Here is a 19086-nt window from a genome sequence, read left to right as displayed (position 1 = left end):
CAAAGGGTAGCCATTGCGGCTGGATGTTGTCCCTGTAGAGAGTGATTGAATGGCTGCCTGTATGTCTGTTGCTGTCAGAGGCTCCTCAAGACTCAGACTATCCTTTTCCCTGAGATGTGGTATGATCAGGTCTTCTATGATCAGGCGAGTTCATTCCTGGGTGCATGTGTGTTGCTCTGCAAAGCATAATAGGATGCAAATTCTTTGGCAATTGGCTTGTGGTCTGTGAATGTGTGGTGTGTGCATATTGTGATACTGGGGACCAGCCGTAAGTCTTGTTCCCTGTTTGCCAACCAGTGCAGTAATTTCCCTGCCTTGTTTCCAACTTCATATATTTTGTAGTGAGTCACCGCTTGTGCCCTTGTGGCCATGTCTAGCAGCTTATGCTAGAGCATACGTCTCATCATCTCTGGTTTGTGCCTATTCTGTTCGTCTGGTGGTCCGGTCAGTTCCTCTTTGGCCACTTTTATGTCTTTTTCTAGCGTAACTATGTCTCTGTGTTGTTTGTGCTTGGCTGCTATCTGATAAGATATAAGCTGTCCTCTCAGGGCTGTCTGTAGTGCCTCCCAAAGGGGAGTTGGGCTCCTGACTGGGCTTTGTCGATGACTAGGTTGTCCTCTATGGGCTGTCTGAGAAAGAAGGCAAAGAGAGCATCCTGCAGCCACCAGGCACTTAGACTCCAGTATCCGAATTGCTCTTGGTTAGGTTACTTGAGTGTTATCATTATTAGAGCATGGTTGGATAGGGCCCGGGGAAGTAGATGTGTGGTAGCCAGTGTATGGATGTCAGCGGAGGGTGTAAGTAAGTAGTCAGTCCCGGAGGAGGTCCTGTGGGGGTAGGAATAGAACAAATTCCACGGCATGGGGATGTAGCAGGTGGCAAGTGTTGTCTATCACCATTGAGTTGGCCCATGTGTGCAGTATTGTGGATTTACGCGTGAAGATGGAATAAGTGTCCGCCTCCTGGATCATAACTGAGTTGAAGTCTTCTTCAACAAGCATGTGTCTGGATGTAGAATATGTGGGACTGCATGGAGGGTAACTTCTATTAGTGTGGGGGCATATATTAAGGCAATGATCCAATGTGTCTCTCCCATTTATCCTTTAATCACAGTGAACCTGCCAAGATTATCGTGGTGCATATTTGGGACATGTAGCAGGAAGTATTTGTAAAGTAGGAAAGCGGTCCGTCTGGATTGGTTCGTATGTCCGGTATGATATTTTCGAGTGTATCTGCCTCAGAAGAGGACGGGGCATTTATTCCCTATTAAGTGTGTTTCTTGTAGTAGTGCCACTGGTGGCTGGTACCTCTTGAGGTTTTGGAATACTGCACCGCTTTTTTTCTTGTTATTTAGTCTGTTAACATTCCATGAGAGAACTTGTACTGTTGTCATGTCAGGTCTGTGGTATGGTGCAGTGTGTAGAAGATTTTTGCCTGTGTGCTTGTTGTTAATCTGAACATGAAAGAAGTTACCAAAGCAAATGAAAGACGACCCAACTTCCTTCCTCCCAATACTTGTCAATGTGAAGTATCCGTCACCCCTTCCTGGCCATAGGAACATTTGTTGTGGGGTTTGTGGCTCAGGCCGCATGCCAGATGAAAAACCATGTGAACATGTATCTATGCAGCTGACCCATCCTATTTATCTGATATGTGCCATGGTGATCCTGTGTGGCCCATTCATCCCCCCTCCCCCAGGCACCGCATGCCCCCAAACTAGAAATATAAGGCAATCATGATAAAGGATATATATAGAGTTCAGTCGGATGCGACTTACATGGAAGTCCCAGGGAGGGTCTCTCCCAGACCCTCGGTCTTTGTTGGATGTTCACCGGTGTTGCTGTCTTTTCATCTGTGTCAAGGGGTCAGTCATGTTGGGCAGAGACATCCCTCCTTCGGGATCGCTGTTGCTGGCCCTCTGCTATGCCCTGTCTCTCTGTACGCAGAGAAACGTGCTGGAGATGGTGCTCCCGAACAGTGGGTCCCTGAGTTGGGCTCCTCCGCCCCGGCATCCATATGTCTAGCCAGTCCCACACAGCCTGTAGCGATTTAAAGTGAGTCTTTCTCAAATGTATAACTTTCAGTTTAGCTGAGAACATCAGCATATAAGTCAGTTGCATTGGCTTTTGTTTCACATCAGTGAGAGACTTATGCTGCTTTTGTACCTGTAGTTTATAGTCTGGATAATCTGATTTCGCTGAGTTGAGTAGCATGGTAGCCTGGAGTCTGGCCTGCCTCAGGATTTTGTCTCGGTCAGCATAGTTCAGGAGTTTATCAATCATCAGCCTGTAGGGTGCCTCCTGCTGTGGCCGTGCCACAACAGTAATAAAGCATGGTCAGAATGCATCAGAGGGCATCCATGTCTTTAGCCAAGCAGTAAGGAATGCCTCTGTGGGGTCCTTCTGCATCCTCCGGTATTCCAATGAGGTGCAGGTTGCTCGACCATAAGCCTCCCTTCGCATCCTCTACCCAGCGCTCCAAGTAACTTAGTTTTTCTTTCAGGCAGTGGACGTCCATGGTCAGTGTTTGGACCATATCTTCTACTGTAGTGATTTGCTGTTTGGCTTCTGTAACTCTATCCGCGACTTTGCATAGGTCTTGGCGTAGCAGTCCCAGTTCCAGTCCGAATCACCCATCTGTGCTTCATTGGTGGTGTGCATCTAACAAACAGGTTGAAGGATTTGCTTTGCGGGGTCCACACAGATGCAGCTTCGGGGAGCAGGGGTGGTTAATTTCCTCTGATGGCTTCGATGTGGCGTGGTGTATTCGTCCATCTTGGTTTGTGGTTTCGCCATCTCCATGTGGCGTGTGGGGGAGGGCACCACCCCTCCTGTTGAGCTCCATTAAGTATGCTATGGCTGGTTTCGACTGCCCTACTGTCTTCAGTCATGTTTCTGTTGTGTGTTCACTCCCAATGGGCAGCAGGCCAACATCAGGCAGTGGGGGGGGGGGCTTAGTCTTCTCCTTTGGGCAGCTGTACCTCCTTTCTAGGGTATTGATGTAGCAGTGCCCTGCTACCTCAGGTCCTGGGCCAGCCTTCTCCTGACAGCTGAATAGGTTTGCTTCCTATTATGGAAGCAGTCTACTGCAGCTAGGCAGCAGTCGCTATGAGGCAAGGCCAGTTCCAGGACCCCCTTGTTCTCTGTGCCCCGAGGTGGGTGGAAAAGACTCCGGCAGCTCCCGGGGAAGCAAGGGGCCTCCCTGTCTTTGTATCCACCCTGCTGCAGTCCTCAGCCCCCATGCTCTTTGTGGCTGATTTTTATTCATGGCAATATCCGTGACTCTGTTGCCTGTTGTAAGTCAGGGTGAAGGGAAAGCCCCCAACGATCCACCCCATGTCGGGGGTCCCGCAATTTCTGTTGCATGCACTGTGTTTGTGGCTGCTAAGTTGGTGGGAGGAAAAAGCTGTCTCCACTCCGCACCACATTCAGGCACATACTTCAGCCTCAGCTCTTCTCACAGACCTTCACAGTTGTCACCGGCTGTCCGATGTCGCCTGCCAAGTGCCAGGAGGAGGTGAAACCCCGGCACCCCCCACCTCAGGGAAGCCTGTGTTTCTCCCTCCTGATGTGGCATTAGTGGCTGCTGGGTAGGTAGCTCATAGCAGACCCTGCCCTATGCCGCTCTTAGGCCACGATCGCTGGACCCTACTCCATCCATGGGACCCATAAAGCAGCTCTGGAGGGGCCCCAGAGAGCCGTTGTTCCGGTGCTTCTTCTTCTCCATTGGGCGGCTTTGACTGGGTTGGCCACACCGTTTGGATATTTGTTCACCCAGGGGAGCAAGTCTAAGCAGCGGCCACCATTTATTTATTTATTTATTTATTTATTTATGGCATTTATAAAGCGCTCTGTAACCCTACGGGCATCCTGGCGCTGTGTACAATAGCTAAAAACTTTGTGCAACAGGGAGAGCAAGGAAGGGAGTCTTATGAGTCTGAACAGTTAGGTTCTGGGAAAGAGCCAGGTTTTCACTTTTTTTCGGAAGGCCATCAGTTCATCTGTTTTCCTGATGTCGATAGGTAAGCTGTTCCACAGATGTGCTGCCGCTATGCTGAAGGCTCTCCCACCACAGGTGACTTTCCTGAACCTAGGGGTGTCAATAAGTCTGGAAGAGGATGATCGAAGAGACCGAGTGGGTTCATACCACTTAAATTTGTGTTGAAGTGGACGAGGGCCCATCCCGTGTACTGCTTTAAAAACAGTGATAGGGATTTAAACAGAATTCTCTGGCGTATAGGAAGCCAGTGGAGGTCCGCCAAGGCAATGGTAGTGGAGGCTCTTCGCCCTCGAGAGAGAGTCAGTTTGGCCGCGGCTGCCTGAATAGTCTGAAGTCTAGAGATCAAGTAAGCAGGAGACTCCAATAATAGGGAGTTGCAATAATCTAGGCGGCTGAGAATAGTGCTTCTTACTACAGTGGCTCTGACCTGTGTTGGTAGGAGAGGCAACAGTTTACGCAGCCCTCTTAGTAGAGCGAAGCAGCTGCCTACCTGCTTGTTAACATTGGTCTCGAGACTCAGATTCTCGTTGAAGCTCACTCCAAGGTTCCTTACTGCCTTTACCGGGGGCAATGACTTCCTGGGCTCCAGAGGCCAGAAGTCTGAGGGAAGACTTCTGGTGACTCTGCCAACTTTGCAATGCATTATTTCGGTTTTTTCACTGTTGAATTGCAAAGAGTTCTGTTTGAGCCATGATGTCATTTCCCGCAGACAGGAGTGGAAAGTTTCGAGTGAGTCTGCCTGAGTACCATCAAGGGAAATCATCAACTGCGTGTCATCCGCATAGTTGATCACGCTGATACCATAAGTCTTGATGATGCCCAGCAGAGGTTGCATATAAATATTGAAGAGTATTGGGCTTATTGCGGACCCTTGTGGGACCCCGAAAGGTACCGGAGCAAATTCCGACTGGTACGGAGGAATTGCTACTGCCTGCTGTCTGTTTGACAGATAGGAGTGGAACCAGCCAAGCGCAGCTCCCCCGACTCCGATGTTTTGCAGTCTGGTCAGTAGGATGTCATGATTTACCGTATCGAAAGCGGCGGACAGGTCGAGCAGAATAAGAGTTGCTGATTCTCCCCTGTCCGCCCTCATTCTTAGATCGTCCAGCACCGTCAGCAGAGCTGACTCAGTCCCGTGTGCTGGTCTAAAGCCGAATTGCTCTTCCTCCAAGATGTTATTGGTTTCCAGGAACAGGGCCAGACCTCTGCTGACCAGCCGTTCCATGATCTTGATTGGATAAGGCAAGAGTGATATGGGTCGGTAATTTTTATGGCAGCTTGGGTCAAGGTTAGATTTTTTCAGCAGGGGAGTGACGACTGCTAATTTCCAGTCCCCTGGTACAGTACCTGTATCAAGGGACTGTATACACAACCGTCGAAGTACTGGAAAGAACTCGTTCCCAAATTCCTTTAGTATTTTGTGCGGGAGGGGGTCCAGCGGAGATCCCGAAGTAGTGCTGAGGGCTGTCTTCACAAATTCTAATTCCGTCGGGGTATCGAAATTCTCCAGGGTTATCCTTGGAGTGAAGGGTCTTATATTTCCTACCTTTTTCTCGCTGCAGCCCTGCACTAGGGGGGAGGAGGTGTCCTTCATGTTCTCGATTATCTTTGCGACTTTTTCCTGGAAGAAGGAAGCTAGACCATCGCATAGCTCTTGTGATGGTCTAATTTGACTGTTGGCACACTCAGGGTGAGACAGCTCTTTAACTAATCTAAAGGTGTCGCGGGATTTGTTGGAGCTGTTAAGAATTAAGTCTGCGAAATAGTTAGCTTTGGCGATATTAATTTCCTTCTTGTAGTGCCCAATTGTCTGCCTCCAGGCCAGCTTCTCCTGTTCTGAATAGTTCATTCTCCAGCGCCTCTCTGCCTTTTTGCAGATAGTTTTCAGTTCTCTCAGGTTATCGGTGTACCAGGGCGCAGAGGGTTTCCCTCTTTTTCTGATGACTTTCAGTGGAGCAATAACATTAAGTTGCCTAGTTATCTCCTGGCATAGTGAGTGGTAATTGGTGGTGATATCATTCTCAGGAACAATCGAAGTATCAACTAGACTGAAAACAGACTTCCCTTCCTCTTTCCTTTTTAGCAGACCCTTCCAGTCGCGGCTAGTAAAGGTCCTGGTCTGTGAGTTTGTTGATTCTGTGTTAAACACCGTGTGGATGTTAAAGTTTATAAGGTGGTGGTCAGACCAGTCTACTGGTGAGATTATTCCCACGGTGACGAGATCCTCATCAGCGAATATTAGGTCCAGTATGTTCCCATGCCTATGTGTGGGGGTGGTTATCCATTGTTTCAGGCCCAAGTTGTTGCAGGATTGTGTAATACTATGTAAGGCTGGGTGCGATTGGTCATTGTCCCCTAAATTAAAATCTCCCAATATCAATAACCTGCTGTGTGATAATGCCATGTTATCGAGCACAGTAATCAGTTCCTGTTGTTGTATTGCGCTAAAATGGCCCGGCGGTCTATAGCAGATTAGGCCAGTAATGCAATGTTCCGAGTCATTTCTGATCGATATCCCGAGGATTTCAACACCTGAGACATCATCAATACATAAGGTAACAATATTTAGATCTTCCCTAAAAATAACTCCTAATCCTCCCCCTCGTCCCGAGGTCCTGGGTTTGTGTACGATCTTGTATCCTCCTGGACATGCCGGCCCTAATTTGCGCTGCAAGTCATGCCCTCCGCAGTTTTTCTCTATTTAACGTACACTTTTCTATTGAAAACGTTTGCGCATATACGAATGTATTTGCATGTATGTATATATATATTTATATATATATATATATATTCACTGAAAAAAAAAACAGGGACGTTATAATTAGGCTGACATTTCACTAGTACAAAACCAGAGAAATTCAGCAGTTATAGTTACCTGAGCTAACTATAACTCACGCCCCGCAATGCACTGCTTATGATCTCACATATTACGTCACTCATAAAACGGTCAGTGACATAACAAATGATATTACTGATGACATCACTGATGACATCTGAAATTACATCACTGATGACATCATCTAGAGAAACACTGACACACCCACCTAAACCCCATAAAACATGCTGTACACCCACTCCCACACAATCACTAACAAACTCATTCACAGAACCAATACAAACACACACATCTCGTCACTTATCCATACAGGCAGTACACATCAACTCACCCACTAACTCACCTATACAGCCACTCATGCACCTATTCACTTAACCAATACAGTCAGTTACAGATTCAGTTATAGAGACATAGATACACTTATGCACCCCCTCATACACCCATACAGCTACAGACACAGCAAATCAGTTAACCATACACCTACTCACACACCTACACAGTCACTCACACAGCCACTAACTCACCCATACAAATACTCACACACCCATTAAGTTACTTATACACATGCTAATACATATACTCATTCACCTATACAATGCGCAAGACCTCTGACCTCCTGGTCAGAGTAACTGCTCTCCCCTCGCGCAGCTCTGCCGCTAAGGAACAGCCCACAGCGCTTTCTGATGTCCCAGATAGATGTTCGAGGCCCTCCTCCACCCGCAGGCTCCTGGCTGCGCCTCATCCCTGGTGGTCTGGTGGAAGAGCCTGCTCTTCCGTTAGTCCGCTCTGTGTGTGTCTGCCTCTTTCTGTCTTTGCCTGTTTTGCATGTTGCCTGTTTCTCATTGTTTTTCCTGCTGTCTTTTCCCTGCCACCCTGCTCCCACGGCCCCTCCCCCCTCTAGCGCGTTCTCTCTCCCCCCTCCCAGCTGCTCACCCTCCCCTACTTATTGGCGGCCGGTGCATGGCTGTCCCGCTGGCGCACCAAAGACAAGCCTGTCTGCGCCCGTCCGCAAGCTGACCGTGACCATCATCAGGGACCCTGTCACTCCGACCCCCTGCCACTACGACCCTAGCACTCTCCACGCACTCAACTCTGGACGCGACAACAACTGCCAACTCTTGTTGCCAAGCAACTCTCAAGGCCCGTTCGCCGCCGCACCTTCACCCCCCTCCAGACCCAGACAGCCACCCCTACCCGTGGATGCCACCTTCCACAAGCCCCTGACCTGCATCCTCCTCAACGTGCGCTCCCTGCACAGACACGCCGTAGAACTCTGGGACCTTCTCAATACTCACTCACCCGATGTCACCTTCCTCACAGAGACCTGTACCAACGCCAGCTCTGCACCTGACATCATAACTGCCATCCCCCCACGGATACAATATCCTGAGGAAAGACTGCCCCAACCGCCGCAGAGGAGGCCTCGGCACTGTCCACAAAAGCTCCCTCCGACTAACAACCACAAACTCGGACAACGCCTCGCCCCTCATGGAACACATCCACTTCCAGATCCAGCCCAACCCAGAACAACGCTCCACGGAACACTCACCTTCAGAACCCCATACCCCCGCTGCCTTTCACCAACGCCATAGCAGACAACATCGCTTCCCACGCCCTCGCATCCACGGACTACATACTGCTCGGAGACCTGAACTTCCACCTACAAAGCCCCAGCGATCCCAACACCACCACTCTCCTAGAGAACCTCACCAACATTGGACTGAAGCAACTTGTCTCCACCCCCACTCACACGGCAGGACACACTCTCGACAACATTCGCTTCACTCACACCACAGAACCTCTCTGGACGGACCACCACTGCATCCATTTCTCTTTCTCGAAACCCACCACACATAAGCGCATGCCTCGCCTCCCCAGCAAGAAACTGGAACAAAATCACTGAAGAATACCTCACCACCGCCCTCGGCTGCACTCCTCCCCCTAACACGACAGATGCCAAAACAGCAGCAAATAACCTCCACCAATGGATCTTCAACTGCGCCAACACTCTCACCCCCTCAAGAACTCTGCCAGACGACACAACACGAAAGCCGACTGGTTAACCACAGACCTCCTAGAATCCAGGCACTGTTGCCGATGATTGAAGCAAACATAGAGAAACAGCAAAACCCCATAAGCATGCTCCGCCTACAACTCATCAAATCAACTAAGAGAAACTTCATCCAAGACAGAATCCTCGCCAACTCTCACAACTCCAAGGAACTCTTCGCCATCATACACAAATTCACCAGATCCAACAGCGAAACTACCGACGTCCCTCCCTCTCAAGACCTCTGCAACAAACTCAGCTCCCTCTTCCACCACAGGATCAAGACACTCTACAACTACTTTAACGACTAAGACCACAGCACCGACCCAACACCCCACACCAGCGACGCCATCCAGCCGACCATCCTCACCAGGACCCCTCTCACCACAGAAGACACTGGAAAGACGATGAAAAGCATCTACTCTGGAACACCCACTGACCCCTGCCCGCCACACATCTTCCACAGGGCTGCCATCGCAGCCAAACTATGACGACCAATCAACTGCTCCCTCAAGACCGCCACATTCCCCAATGACTGGAAACGTGCCGAAGTCAAACCCTCCTCAAGAAGCCCTCCGCAGACCCAAGAGACCTCAAGAACTTCAGGCCCATCTCTCTTCTCCCCTTCGTCGCCAGAGTCATCGAGAAAGTCATCAACACCCAGCTAGCGCACTTCATAAAGACCAACAACATCCTCAACACCTATCAATCCAGGTTCTGCAGCAACCACAGCACCGAGACCACCCTCATAGCCGCCACTGACGACATCCACTCCCGTCTTGACCAAGGTCACATAGCATCCCTCATCCTCCTAGATCTCTCAGCAGCCTTCAACACTGTCTCCCACTACACGCTTGCTGCTAAACTCCCAGAGGCTGGCATCCAGGGAACTGCCTTAGACTGGATTCGATCTTTCCTCTCAGGCAGAACACAAAGAATAAGACTCTCGCCCTTCCTCTCCGAACCTACAGACATCAGATGCAGAGTACCCCAAGGATCCTCCCTCAGCCCCATGCTCGTCAAGGTCTACATGGCTCCCCTAGCAACCATCGTCAGATAACATGGACTCAACATAGTCTCATACATCGACGACACCCAGCTCATCATCTCCCTCACCAAGGAACCCGACATCACCAGGCACAGTTTCCAAGAAGGGATAAAGAACTTCACAACCTGGATGAGCAGCATCTGCCTGAAGCTCATCCTCTGCTCTAGCCCCTGCGTATGGGACAACACCTGTTGTCCCCGTCCTCGGAAACTCACCCACCCCCACGGACCACGCTCGCAACCTAGGCATCATTCACAACTCTTAACTCACCATGAACCTCTAGATCAATGCTGTGCCCTCCACATGCTTCAACACCCTCTGCTTACTTCGCAAGACCTTAAAATGGATCCCCCCCGACTCCAGGATGACCATCACCCACGCACTCATCACCAGCAGACTGGCCTATGGAAATGTGATCCACGCCGGAATCAACAAAACATTCCTACACAAACTCCAGACCGTCCAGAATGCCGCAGCCAGAGTCGTCCTCGAGATCCCACGACATGACCACATCACCCAACACTTCCGTGACCTCCACTGACTCCCCATCAAAAAAAGAATAACCTTCAATCTGCTCACACACACCTAAAAAGCCCTCCACAACACCGGACCCCAATACCTCAACAAATTAATCTCCTTCCACGCCCCCAAGAGAAACCTCTGCTCTGCCGACCCAGCCCTAGCCTGTTCCTGGCATCCACAGGGCCAGAGCGGGTGGCAGATCCTTCTAGATTGCGGCGAAGACCTGGAACGAACTCCTCCTCCCCATCAGACGAAACCCGACACTTCACCCATTCAGAGGTGATCTCAAGACCTGGCTCTTTGGATGACCAGGGAGCTGCTCGAACCCCCCCACCCAGCACCTTGAGGCCCTCACGGGTTAGTAGCACGCTTCAAAAACCCTGATTGATTGATTGACTGAGACAACCACATACTTTCTCATACAACCTCTCTCACACTCACTTACTCACCCATACAACCACTCAAACACCCATTCGTTCACATATACAGCCACTCATATACCCACTTACTCACCCATACACCCACCTACACATCCATTGATGCCCTGAGACAGCACTAATGTACCCTGTCACTCATCTACACAGACACTAATGGATCTGCTCAAACTCCCATTCAGCCACTCAGGCACCCTCGGATTCACCATTTACAACCAGTGATACACCAACTCAGTCAACTATACAGATACTCACACAGCTACTCAAGTCAAGTCAAATTACCTTTATTCAGCACACAGCCACAAAAGTTTCGCCAATCAAGCAATACTAATTTAAAATTCACATTTTTTCTTTATAAAAAAATAGTAATAAGATAAAAGTTCCTTTATAAGCTAAAATCATACTTATGCATAGATGTAATAATAGCCGTAAAATTTGAACCAATTTGAGATAAAAACAAGGAATACAGATCATTTCAACTCCCCACCCATTCATTGCACTTAATATAGTTTCCTGATGCCCATTGCTGTTCTAATAAAATGTAAAACAGCAGTGCAAATAACAGGATTGGTAAGTGATTGCAGATATCTGTACCCTTCAATATGTGTTCATGGGCGAATACTCAATAGTAGGGGTAACAAAAATCTACTCCGTGGCTCTTTATAAAGTGCACAAAAAAGCGTAAAGTGCAAGGTGCTCTGAGAAGTTCTATTGTCACATGGGCAGGCAATAAGGTTGACCGTCCACCCAGATTGTTTGGGGAATGCTGCCAAGAAGTACAGAGTGGTAAGGCGAAATCTTGTTAAAAGAAAACGCATCTGGCTATTCGTTGTAAAGGATAGGTAATATTGCTGTTTGAGCATGAAAGGGCAACTAGGGCCGGGTGCCTCCAATTGTAAATTACGTGAATTTGCCCAGACCCTATACTCCTCTTTAATTATACCCTTTGCGCTGTACTCACCCAACCCAATCTCGGATAACCTATCTCTCAAAAACCGAAGCCAGGGGATCTTCACAGACTTATCCAAATTAATACAGTCTTTGATGATCTCCCTGGAAAACTGTAACTCTTCTGAGACCCAGATTTTGGCCCACAAGAGCAAAGGGGCAGCAGCAATACGATCTTCTATGTATTCCATCCCCACTTCTCGATGAGAAAATGAGGTGGCAAAGCTGCTTGGAATCATCAACAAGCGTTTTATAAACTTATTTTCCACTACTTGTAGCGGGCGACTTCTTTGATAGCCCCATACGCCCGCCCCATATGATGCCACTGACGAGCATTTTTTGCATGGAATAGGGTAACCAGCTCGGGCACTGGCTTGTGGCCTAGCTTACAGGCGAACCTAAAGAGCCCCTCAACTACTCTACTTGTCTGCTGTGCCCTAGCCATAATCAGGGAATCCCATTTCAAATCCTTGCTAAACATGTTCCCAAGCATGCAAACTGATCTACCCTTTCAATGGACTTACCCCTGACATTAAAACAGCTACTCACACGCTTACCTATACAAAAACTGACACACCCACTATCTCATGTATACAGTCTCTTATATACCCAATCACTCTTCTATACACAACTTACATATCCTCTCACTTACCCATACAAGCACTTCCACAGCGAGTTACCTTACTATATATGTTTAACACTCAGTAACTTATAGAAAACACTCACAATCTCAGGATGATGTAATCAGTGATGTGAATTGAGATTTCATCAATTATGTCACTAACTATGTCATGAGGGATGTAATATGTGAGGTCATAAGCAGTGCATTGTGGGGGGGGGGGGGTGAGTTATAGTTAGAGGAGGTAACCAGAACTGCTGAATTTCTCTGGTTTTGTACAAGTGAAATGTCAGGCTAACTATAACGTCTCTGTAACCTTTGTTTTTTTCAGTGAATTTCTAAGGTTTTTTTAATTCTATTTTCTAACTACAAAGTCCCTGTAACCTTTGTTTTGTTCATTAAATTTCTAAGGTTTTTCAAATGCTTATTCCTAACATCCCTGTAACCTTTGTTTTTTTAAGTGACTTTCAGCCACCACCACATTCAAAACTTATAACTGCAAAATGAATTATAACAAACACACCGAACACATGACTATCTAAATGACTTGATAATAGCATGTATAACTCCCTTAATACCTCTATAACACAGTGTATAACTCTTTCAGTAGAATCTGTGACTTCATGCATCACTGTATCAGTAAGTCTCTCATTCACTGTATTAGTATTTGAGTGGATCGGTGAGACTGTGCATCACTGTATCAATGGTTCTGTAACAAACTGCGTGACTGTCGTGCATCTATGAGTGGGTGCATCAGTGTCTCAATGGGTCTGTGATTGGTCACATGAGTCTCTGAGTCAATCTGTGAGTAGGTGCATGAGTGCCTTTGTGAATTTGTAAGTAAGTATACAACTGTTTGACTGGATCTGTGAGTGGATACATAAGTGTCTTAGTGGGTGTCTAAGTGGGTGAGTTAGTGGGTGCATGAGTGTCTGAGTGGGTCTGTGAGTGAGTACATGATTCTCTCAGTGGGCCTATGACTGGGAGCATGAGTGTCTGAGTGGTTCTATGAGTGGGTGCGTGGGTCTCTGAGTGAGACTGTGAGTGGGTGCATGAGTCTCTGAGTGTATGAGTGACTGGATGCCTAGGTCTCTGAGTGGGTCTGTGAGTGGGTACATGAGTCTCTGAGTGTATGAGTGACTGGGTGCCTTAGTCTCTGAGTGGGTCTGTGAGTGGGTGTATGAGTGTGTGAGTAGATCTGTGAGTGGGTGTATGAGTGTCTAAATGGGTCTATGAAAGAGAGCATACGTTTGAATCATTGAGTAAATGGGCACATGCATGATTGAGTGGGTCTGTGACGGTGAGTGTCTGGGTGGGTCTGTGAATGTATGCGTGAGTCTTTGAGTGGGTGCGTGTATATCTGAGTGATTCTGTGAGTGGGTGTGTGGGTCTCTAAGTATATGAGTGAGTGACTAAGTGCATACGTCTCTGAGAGGGTCTGTGACTGAGTGACTGTATGGATGTATGAGTGGGTGTATGAGTATCTGAGCGAATCTGTGAGTGGATGCATGAATGTCTCAGTGGGTCTGTCAGTGGGTGTTTGAGTGTCTCAGTGGGTCTGTGAGTATATACATGAGTATGTGAGTAGTAAGTGAGTGCCTGCGTCTCTGAATGGGTCTGTACATGGGTGCGTGACCCTCTGAGTGAGTCTGTAAGTGGGTGCATGAGTATCTGAGTAGGTGCATGAGTGCCCAGGTGGGTCTGTGAGTAAGTGTAAGCGTCTCTAAGTAGGTATCAGACTGTACTGATTACTCTATGAGTGGGTTTCTAAGTAGGTGTGCAAGTCTCTGAGTGGGTCTGTACATTGGTGCGTCACTCTCCGAGTGAGTCTGTAAATGGGTGCATGAGTACCTGAACGGGTACATGTGTCGGAGCATGAGTTCATGAGTGGGTATGTGACTGGATGTATAAGTGTCTGAGTGAGTATGTGAATGGGTGTTTAAGTGTCTGAGTGAGTTTGTGAGTGCATACATGAGTTTGTGACAGTGACCGGCAAGTATTTACAAATATATATATATTTTTTAAACTTTTCACCAATATTCGTGGTGTCGCCACAAAATTTGCGATGTCCTCGCAATGGTATGCAGGGGGCACGCTGGCAATCATGGCATTGTTGGAATTATATCACGCACAATTAAAAAAAAAAAATTTTGGGCACATAACTTGTGTCACTAACACCCCCATTTCTCATACTTAGGGTCAGAGTACCTCCACCCTGACCCTTTATGCTAGCTTACACAGAAATGTTCAGCCCCCTTAACCATTTCCGATCGATAAAATGGCAGCCCCAACTTTCTGTTCAGGTTGCCTCAATCCAATCAAAGCATTACAGCTGGCACGCGCATTCGCAATTTACCGGAAAATCATCGCAAAATATCTGCGACCATCGGGAAACCGCCACGAAATATCCACAGCCAAAGATATCACTATCTTGTTCAGCTTTAATTTACCAAAAACTACTAAACGGATTTGCAAAAGCACAATCTGCCTAAGAACATCTACCTTTCTGCCAAATTTGGTGTAATTCCGTTCAGATGTTCGGGCTGTAGGTTCAACAGCGCGTTCCTATGGGAATTAACATTACAAAGTCACCCTTATTTTCCGCCACTATTTCTCTGTCCCCACTGCACATATCACCCCAAACTTTCCATGACACACAGAACATACTTTGACACTTTAAAAAAAAAAAATCATGAAGATTGGTCAAAGTAGCCAAAGTTATAGGCAAGTCAAAAAATGCTTTTCCTATGGAAACTAGGTCCTAACTATAACTACCTACTGGCAACCGCCAGTAGATTATATATATATAATATGTATATATATATATCTCCTTTTGGCTATGTTTAACATTATACTGCTCATTACACTGCTGGGGTAATATTAGCATGGGACTCCCAGCCTGTTAATCTGTGAAAGATACCAAAGCTGGACTTCTGTTGTTGCAAGTAAGTTACTCGTTTCATACACCTTCAAAGCCAGGCAATGAAAACTGCAAAATTTCACTAGGATGGGAATAATACCTTATCTAGTCCTAGGCACAAGTGATCAGGAGTAGAAAGTGAGAGAGATTTAGTATGTGGGTTATGTAGTGGGAGAAGGTAATGGCTGTAGAGCCGTAGAATCACACCATTCCAGTGTGCTATTATCAGAGGAAAAAGTGTACTTCACTGACCATTTAGATCATGGTACTCGTAAATATTTTTCTTCAGGCTACAAAGTATTTTCTCTGGTGTGTCCCAGGGCTGCATTGATGCCAGCATGGTTGGAATGGGGCTTTGCTGGAGGGGACATGGGGGGAAGGCAAGGTTGGTGTTGGGTAAATGAAGCATGTACATGGTGTAGTCAATGATTCAATTAGTTATTCTGAGGTTTCCATTCGATACTACCCTCTAAATCAAGCCCTTAGTCTTTAGAAGAGTCATAGATTTGACAATACTTTGTTATGCTATATCTGAATCGCTATCGCTCTACCACACCTTAGGGTAAGCCTTTTCTGGTGGCTAGTAATACCTTGGGAGAGTCAAGTGTAACTTCATTATTGATTGGAATGAAACTGAATTGCACAATGTGAAACCAGAATTCCTAGAATCAATCCCGGCTTCCCCACCTGGCCAAATTGAGTGATCCTTGGCAATTGTTTTATTTCACTTTGCCTCCTTTTTCCTCATCATCACATGTAAGAGCACTATCAAATACATGTGGTCAGGATATGCACTGTACAAAAGCTTCTCTTGTGTTTGATTTAAGAAACTATAACGCTGTCCATGTATAACAACAACCCAGGCCACCCAGAGAGATCGACATGACAACTGACTAGCCTCTAAGTTCACTATTGGCATTGTTGTAGGGTGGGAGTGGACATTTATGTTTCTTTGTTCATTTTTGAAAAGTATCACTTTTAAATAATTACTTCTGAATGCACTGCTACAATCTGATGTACTAAGATGAAACACTTCTGCATGCTAATGAGATACACTTTTTTGCATTTCGAAGAGAATTAGTCCAATGTTTAAACGTTTGCTGCAAGATTTCTTAAATAATTAATGTGTTTTTTAAAGTTATGTGCTGCAGCATACATTATTTGCTTCTTTTCTTTTACTTCAGTTAGCTTGTAAATCAACGCTTCCCCATTTATTTAATATATAGCTGAATGTTAGTTCGCTCTCAAGTAAAATGCTGCCCAGTGCGGTCATTGAGCAGGGGACCGCATGTGAATGTCAGCAGGGACGCATGCGGCCCCTGAGCCGTACTTTAAGTATCACTGATTTAGAGCATGATTCTGCCCCTGAGGGTAGCGTTGCACCCAAGATGTGTTGAGAGTAATATTACAAGCTCTTCCTCAGTGTGCTTCAAACCTTGGGTTGGTAGTGAGCCCTAATAGCTGAGTGTTTTGTTTTGGAAACAAGACAACTGGGTTACTTTTACAGTGTAATCACCTGACGCGTTGTAAATGTAAAATAAAAGCAAAGTTAGTTAGGAATATATTTTCATGGTAATGATATATGTCCAATGCTTTCTGTTGCTGTGTCTGGGAATCACTAATTTGAAGAATGAGGGACCATTCGAAGCTTCAGACTTACTGTGGATAAATACTACTGTGCACTAACTTGCATGGAACTTATCAGACATTCAGTGAAACACATTGTCAACTGCTGTAATGCATGTCTACTCTGTGTAACCTCCTCTTCTTCTTTGCAGGGAAGTATGGGCCTTCCTGGGATGCTAGGACAGAAGGTAGGTGAACAAGAATCAGTGTGAACGGTCACCAAGGAAACTGAACCAAACTAAACTCTAACAGAGAACTCCTCAATAATTCCATTTGATGAATAGCAATACCAAGCTGATCAGTCAACATAATCAGTGACAGCAGAAGAACAACCAGACTAATAACACCACACAACGAAATAAAACCACCTCCAAAAAGATCATTAACTATACACAACTGATCACAGAGACCACACCGAGCATTAACAGCACCAAACTGACTAGGAGCCAAGCCGGTCACTTTCACCAAATTGATCACTAACACCCCAAGCCATTCTACCATCAAATTGATCCTTAAGAAACTTCTCAGTAATACAAAACTGAATAATAACAATGCCAACTTAACGATCAAAATAACCAACACTGCACTTGAAACTGATTATTGCGAGGAAACTTAAACCAATGGCTCTTGGTAGCCCCACCTGGTACAAATGCTGCGAGATAGACTACTGGGTTTTGATGAATGTAGGAACAGCCCAGCCTGATCCATGGATTGAATGTATGGAGTGTGCATGCATTGATAATGTTTGAAGGCAATCTCTGCTCCCTCATAAACACAGATGTGGTCTGTGCCTCTCAGATAGCTGCTTGATTTCACCAGTGTAACCTTGTGTGGAAAAGAGGTATATTATATGTTGTGGTTGTATGACCTCTCTGTGTAATACACTTATGAATCCCTTTAGAACACTTAGGTTTCAGTTGTCAAGCTTTCAGCTCAACCCTGGGTAGCTGTGGCTGTGAGCAGTAACGCTTACACAAAGATCAGGTGTAAAGCATTTAAACAGCACCAAAACAATTGAAGAAGAAATCAACTCAAAGCCAAAGAAATCTGTCACAAATTTAGACCGCGTTTGTATGTATTTTTAGACACATGAATGAAAAAGATCCTCCAGAGGGTTCCAGAGATATAGAATTTACAAGGTATAGTAAATCAAAGCATTTCACTCAACCACAAAAACACATTGGGAAATTCAACAAATTTGACACTTGAAACTTTTTCACTAAAACGTTTAGGCTAGACATAAGACCTTCAGGAACAGATACTTCAGCAGGTGAAGCAGTCTTTAGTCAGCTCCAGGCACTTTTTTCCACTACAGTGCTATCCTATGGAAGTGGTCCTGCTGCAAGGGATGAAGGATGCCGAAGATGCTCGAAGATGCTGTGGATGCGATGCAGTCAACAGGGGTCTTGCTGTGACTACTCCTTAGTTCACGAAGGGGGTGACATGGTACTGGTCAAGGGTAGATGGTCCTGGTCACAGTGTAAACATCCCTCGAAGTCCTCTCACTGCTGGCAGAAGTCCAGTCACCCGGACACTAGTCACAGGCCTATCCTTCCTGGGTCCATTACTTGTTCTCAGGAGGTCCCAGCTACACTCTGACAACATTACCGGGTTCAGCAAACTCTGGGGCCACTTTGTGTGTCGGTTCCTGGTCCCTGGTGCTGCACAGTGGCTGTTGGCAGTAGGTTGAAGACTTTGGGCTACCAATTTGCCTCTGCAGGCTTCTTCAGATGTTGTGTCCCTGTGCTGCAAACAGATGGCCAGTTAGCTGGCCCTTGGAATCTCTTGGCTTTGGCTGGGCTCCTGTGATGACTTGAGCAGGTCACAGCAGGCACAGTCTTTCGCCCCTAGCTAGCCAGCAGGTGCAGCAGGTGCAGTCCACGGTGGGGCAACCTCTCTTTACAGGTTCCGCTGTGCAGCAGGGCAGTCCTTCCTCTGTCCTTCTTCTAGTCCAGTCGAGATTTGAGTTCGGGATGCAAGGGGTGCCCTACTTATACTCGGAACATTCAGACAGGGCAGGATTCCATCCCACCTGATGACCACTTCCTGACAAGTGTGGCATCTGGGCATCCCAGGATGCACCA

The 19086-nt window shown here is 46.8% G+C and overlaps 1 protein-coding gene across 1 annotated transcript in view; it reads left to right on the top strand.

Annotated features, from left to right (window-relative positions):
- Positions 1 to 19086, top strand: part of COLQ (collagen like tail subunit of asymmetric acetylcholinesterase) — a 778371-nt gene that overhangs the window by 426669 nt on the left and 332616 nt on the right. Inside the window, exon 10 of the mRNA XM_085630419.1 lies at positions 17155 to 17190. Coding sequence (XP_085486545.1) covers positions 17155 to 17190 — 36 coding nt within the window. The remainder of the gene's footprint in view (positions 1 to 17154; positions 17191 to 19086) is intronic.

The sequence above is a fragment of the Triturus cristatus genome, chromosome 10 (assembly GCF_964204655.1).
Source record: "Triturus cristatus chromosome 10, aTriCri1.1, whole genome shotgun sequence".
In the NCBI taxonomy this organism is placed as follows: domain Eukaryota; kingdom Metazoa; phylum Chordata; class Amphibia; order Caudata; family Salamandridae; genus Triturus; species Triturus cristatus.
The sequence above is the reverse complement of the archived record's forward strand: the minus strand, read 5'-3'. Positions and strand labels throughout refer to the sequence as shown.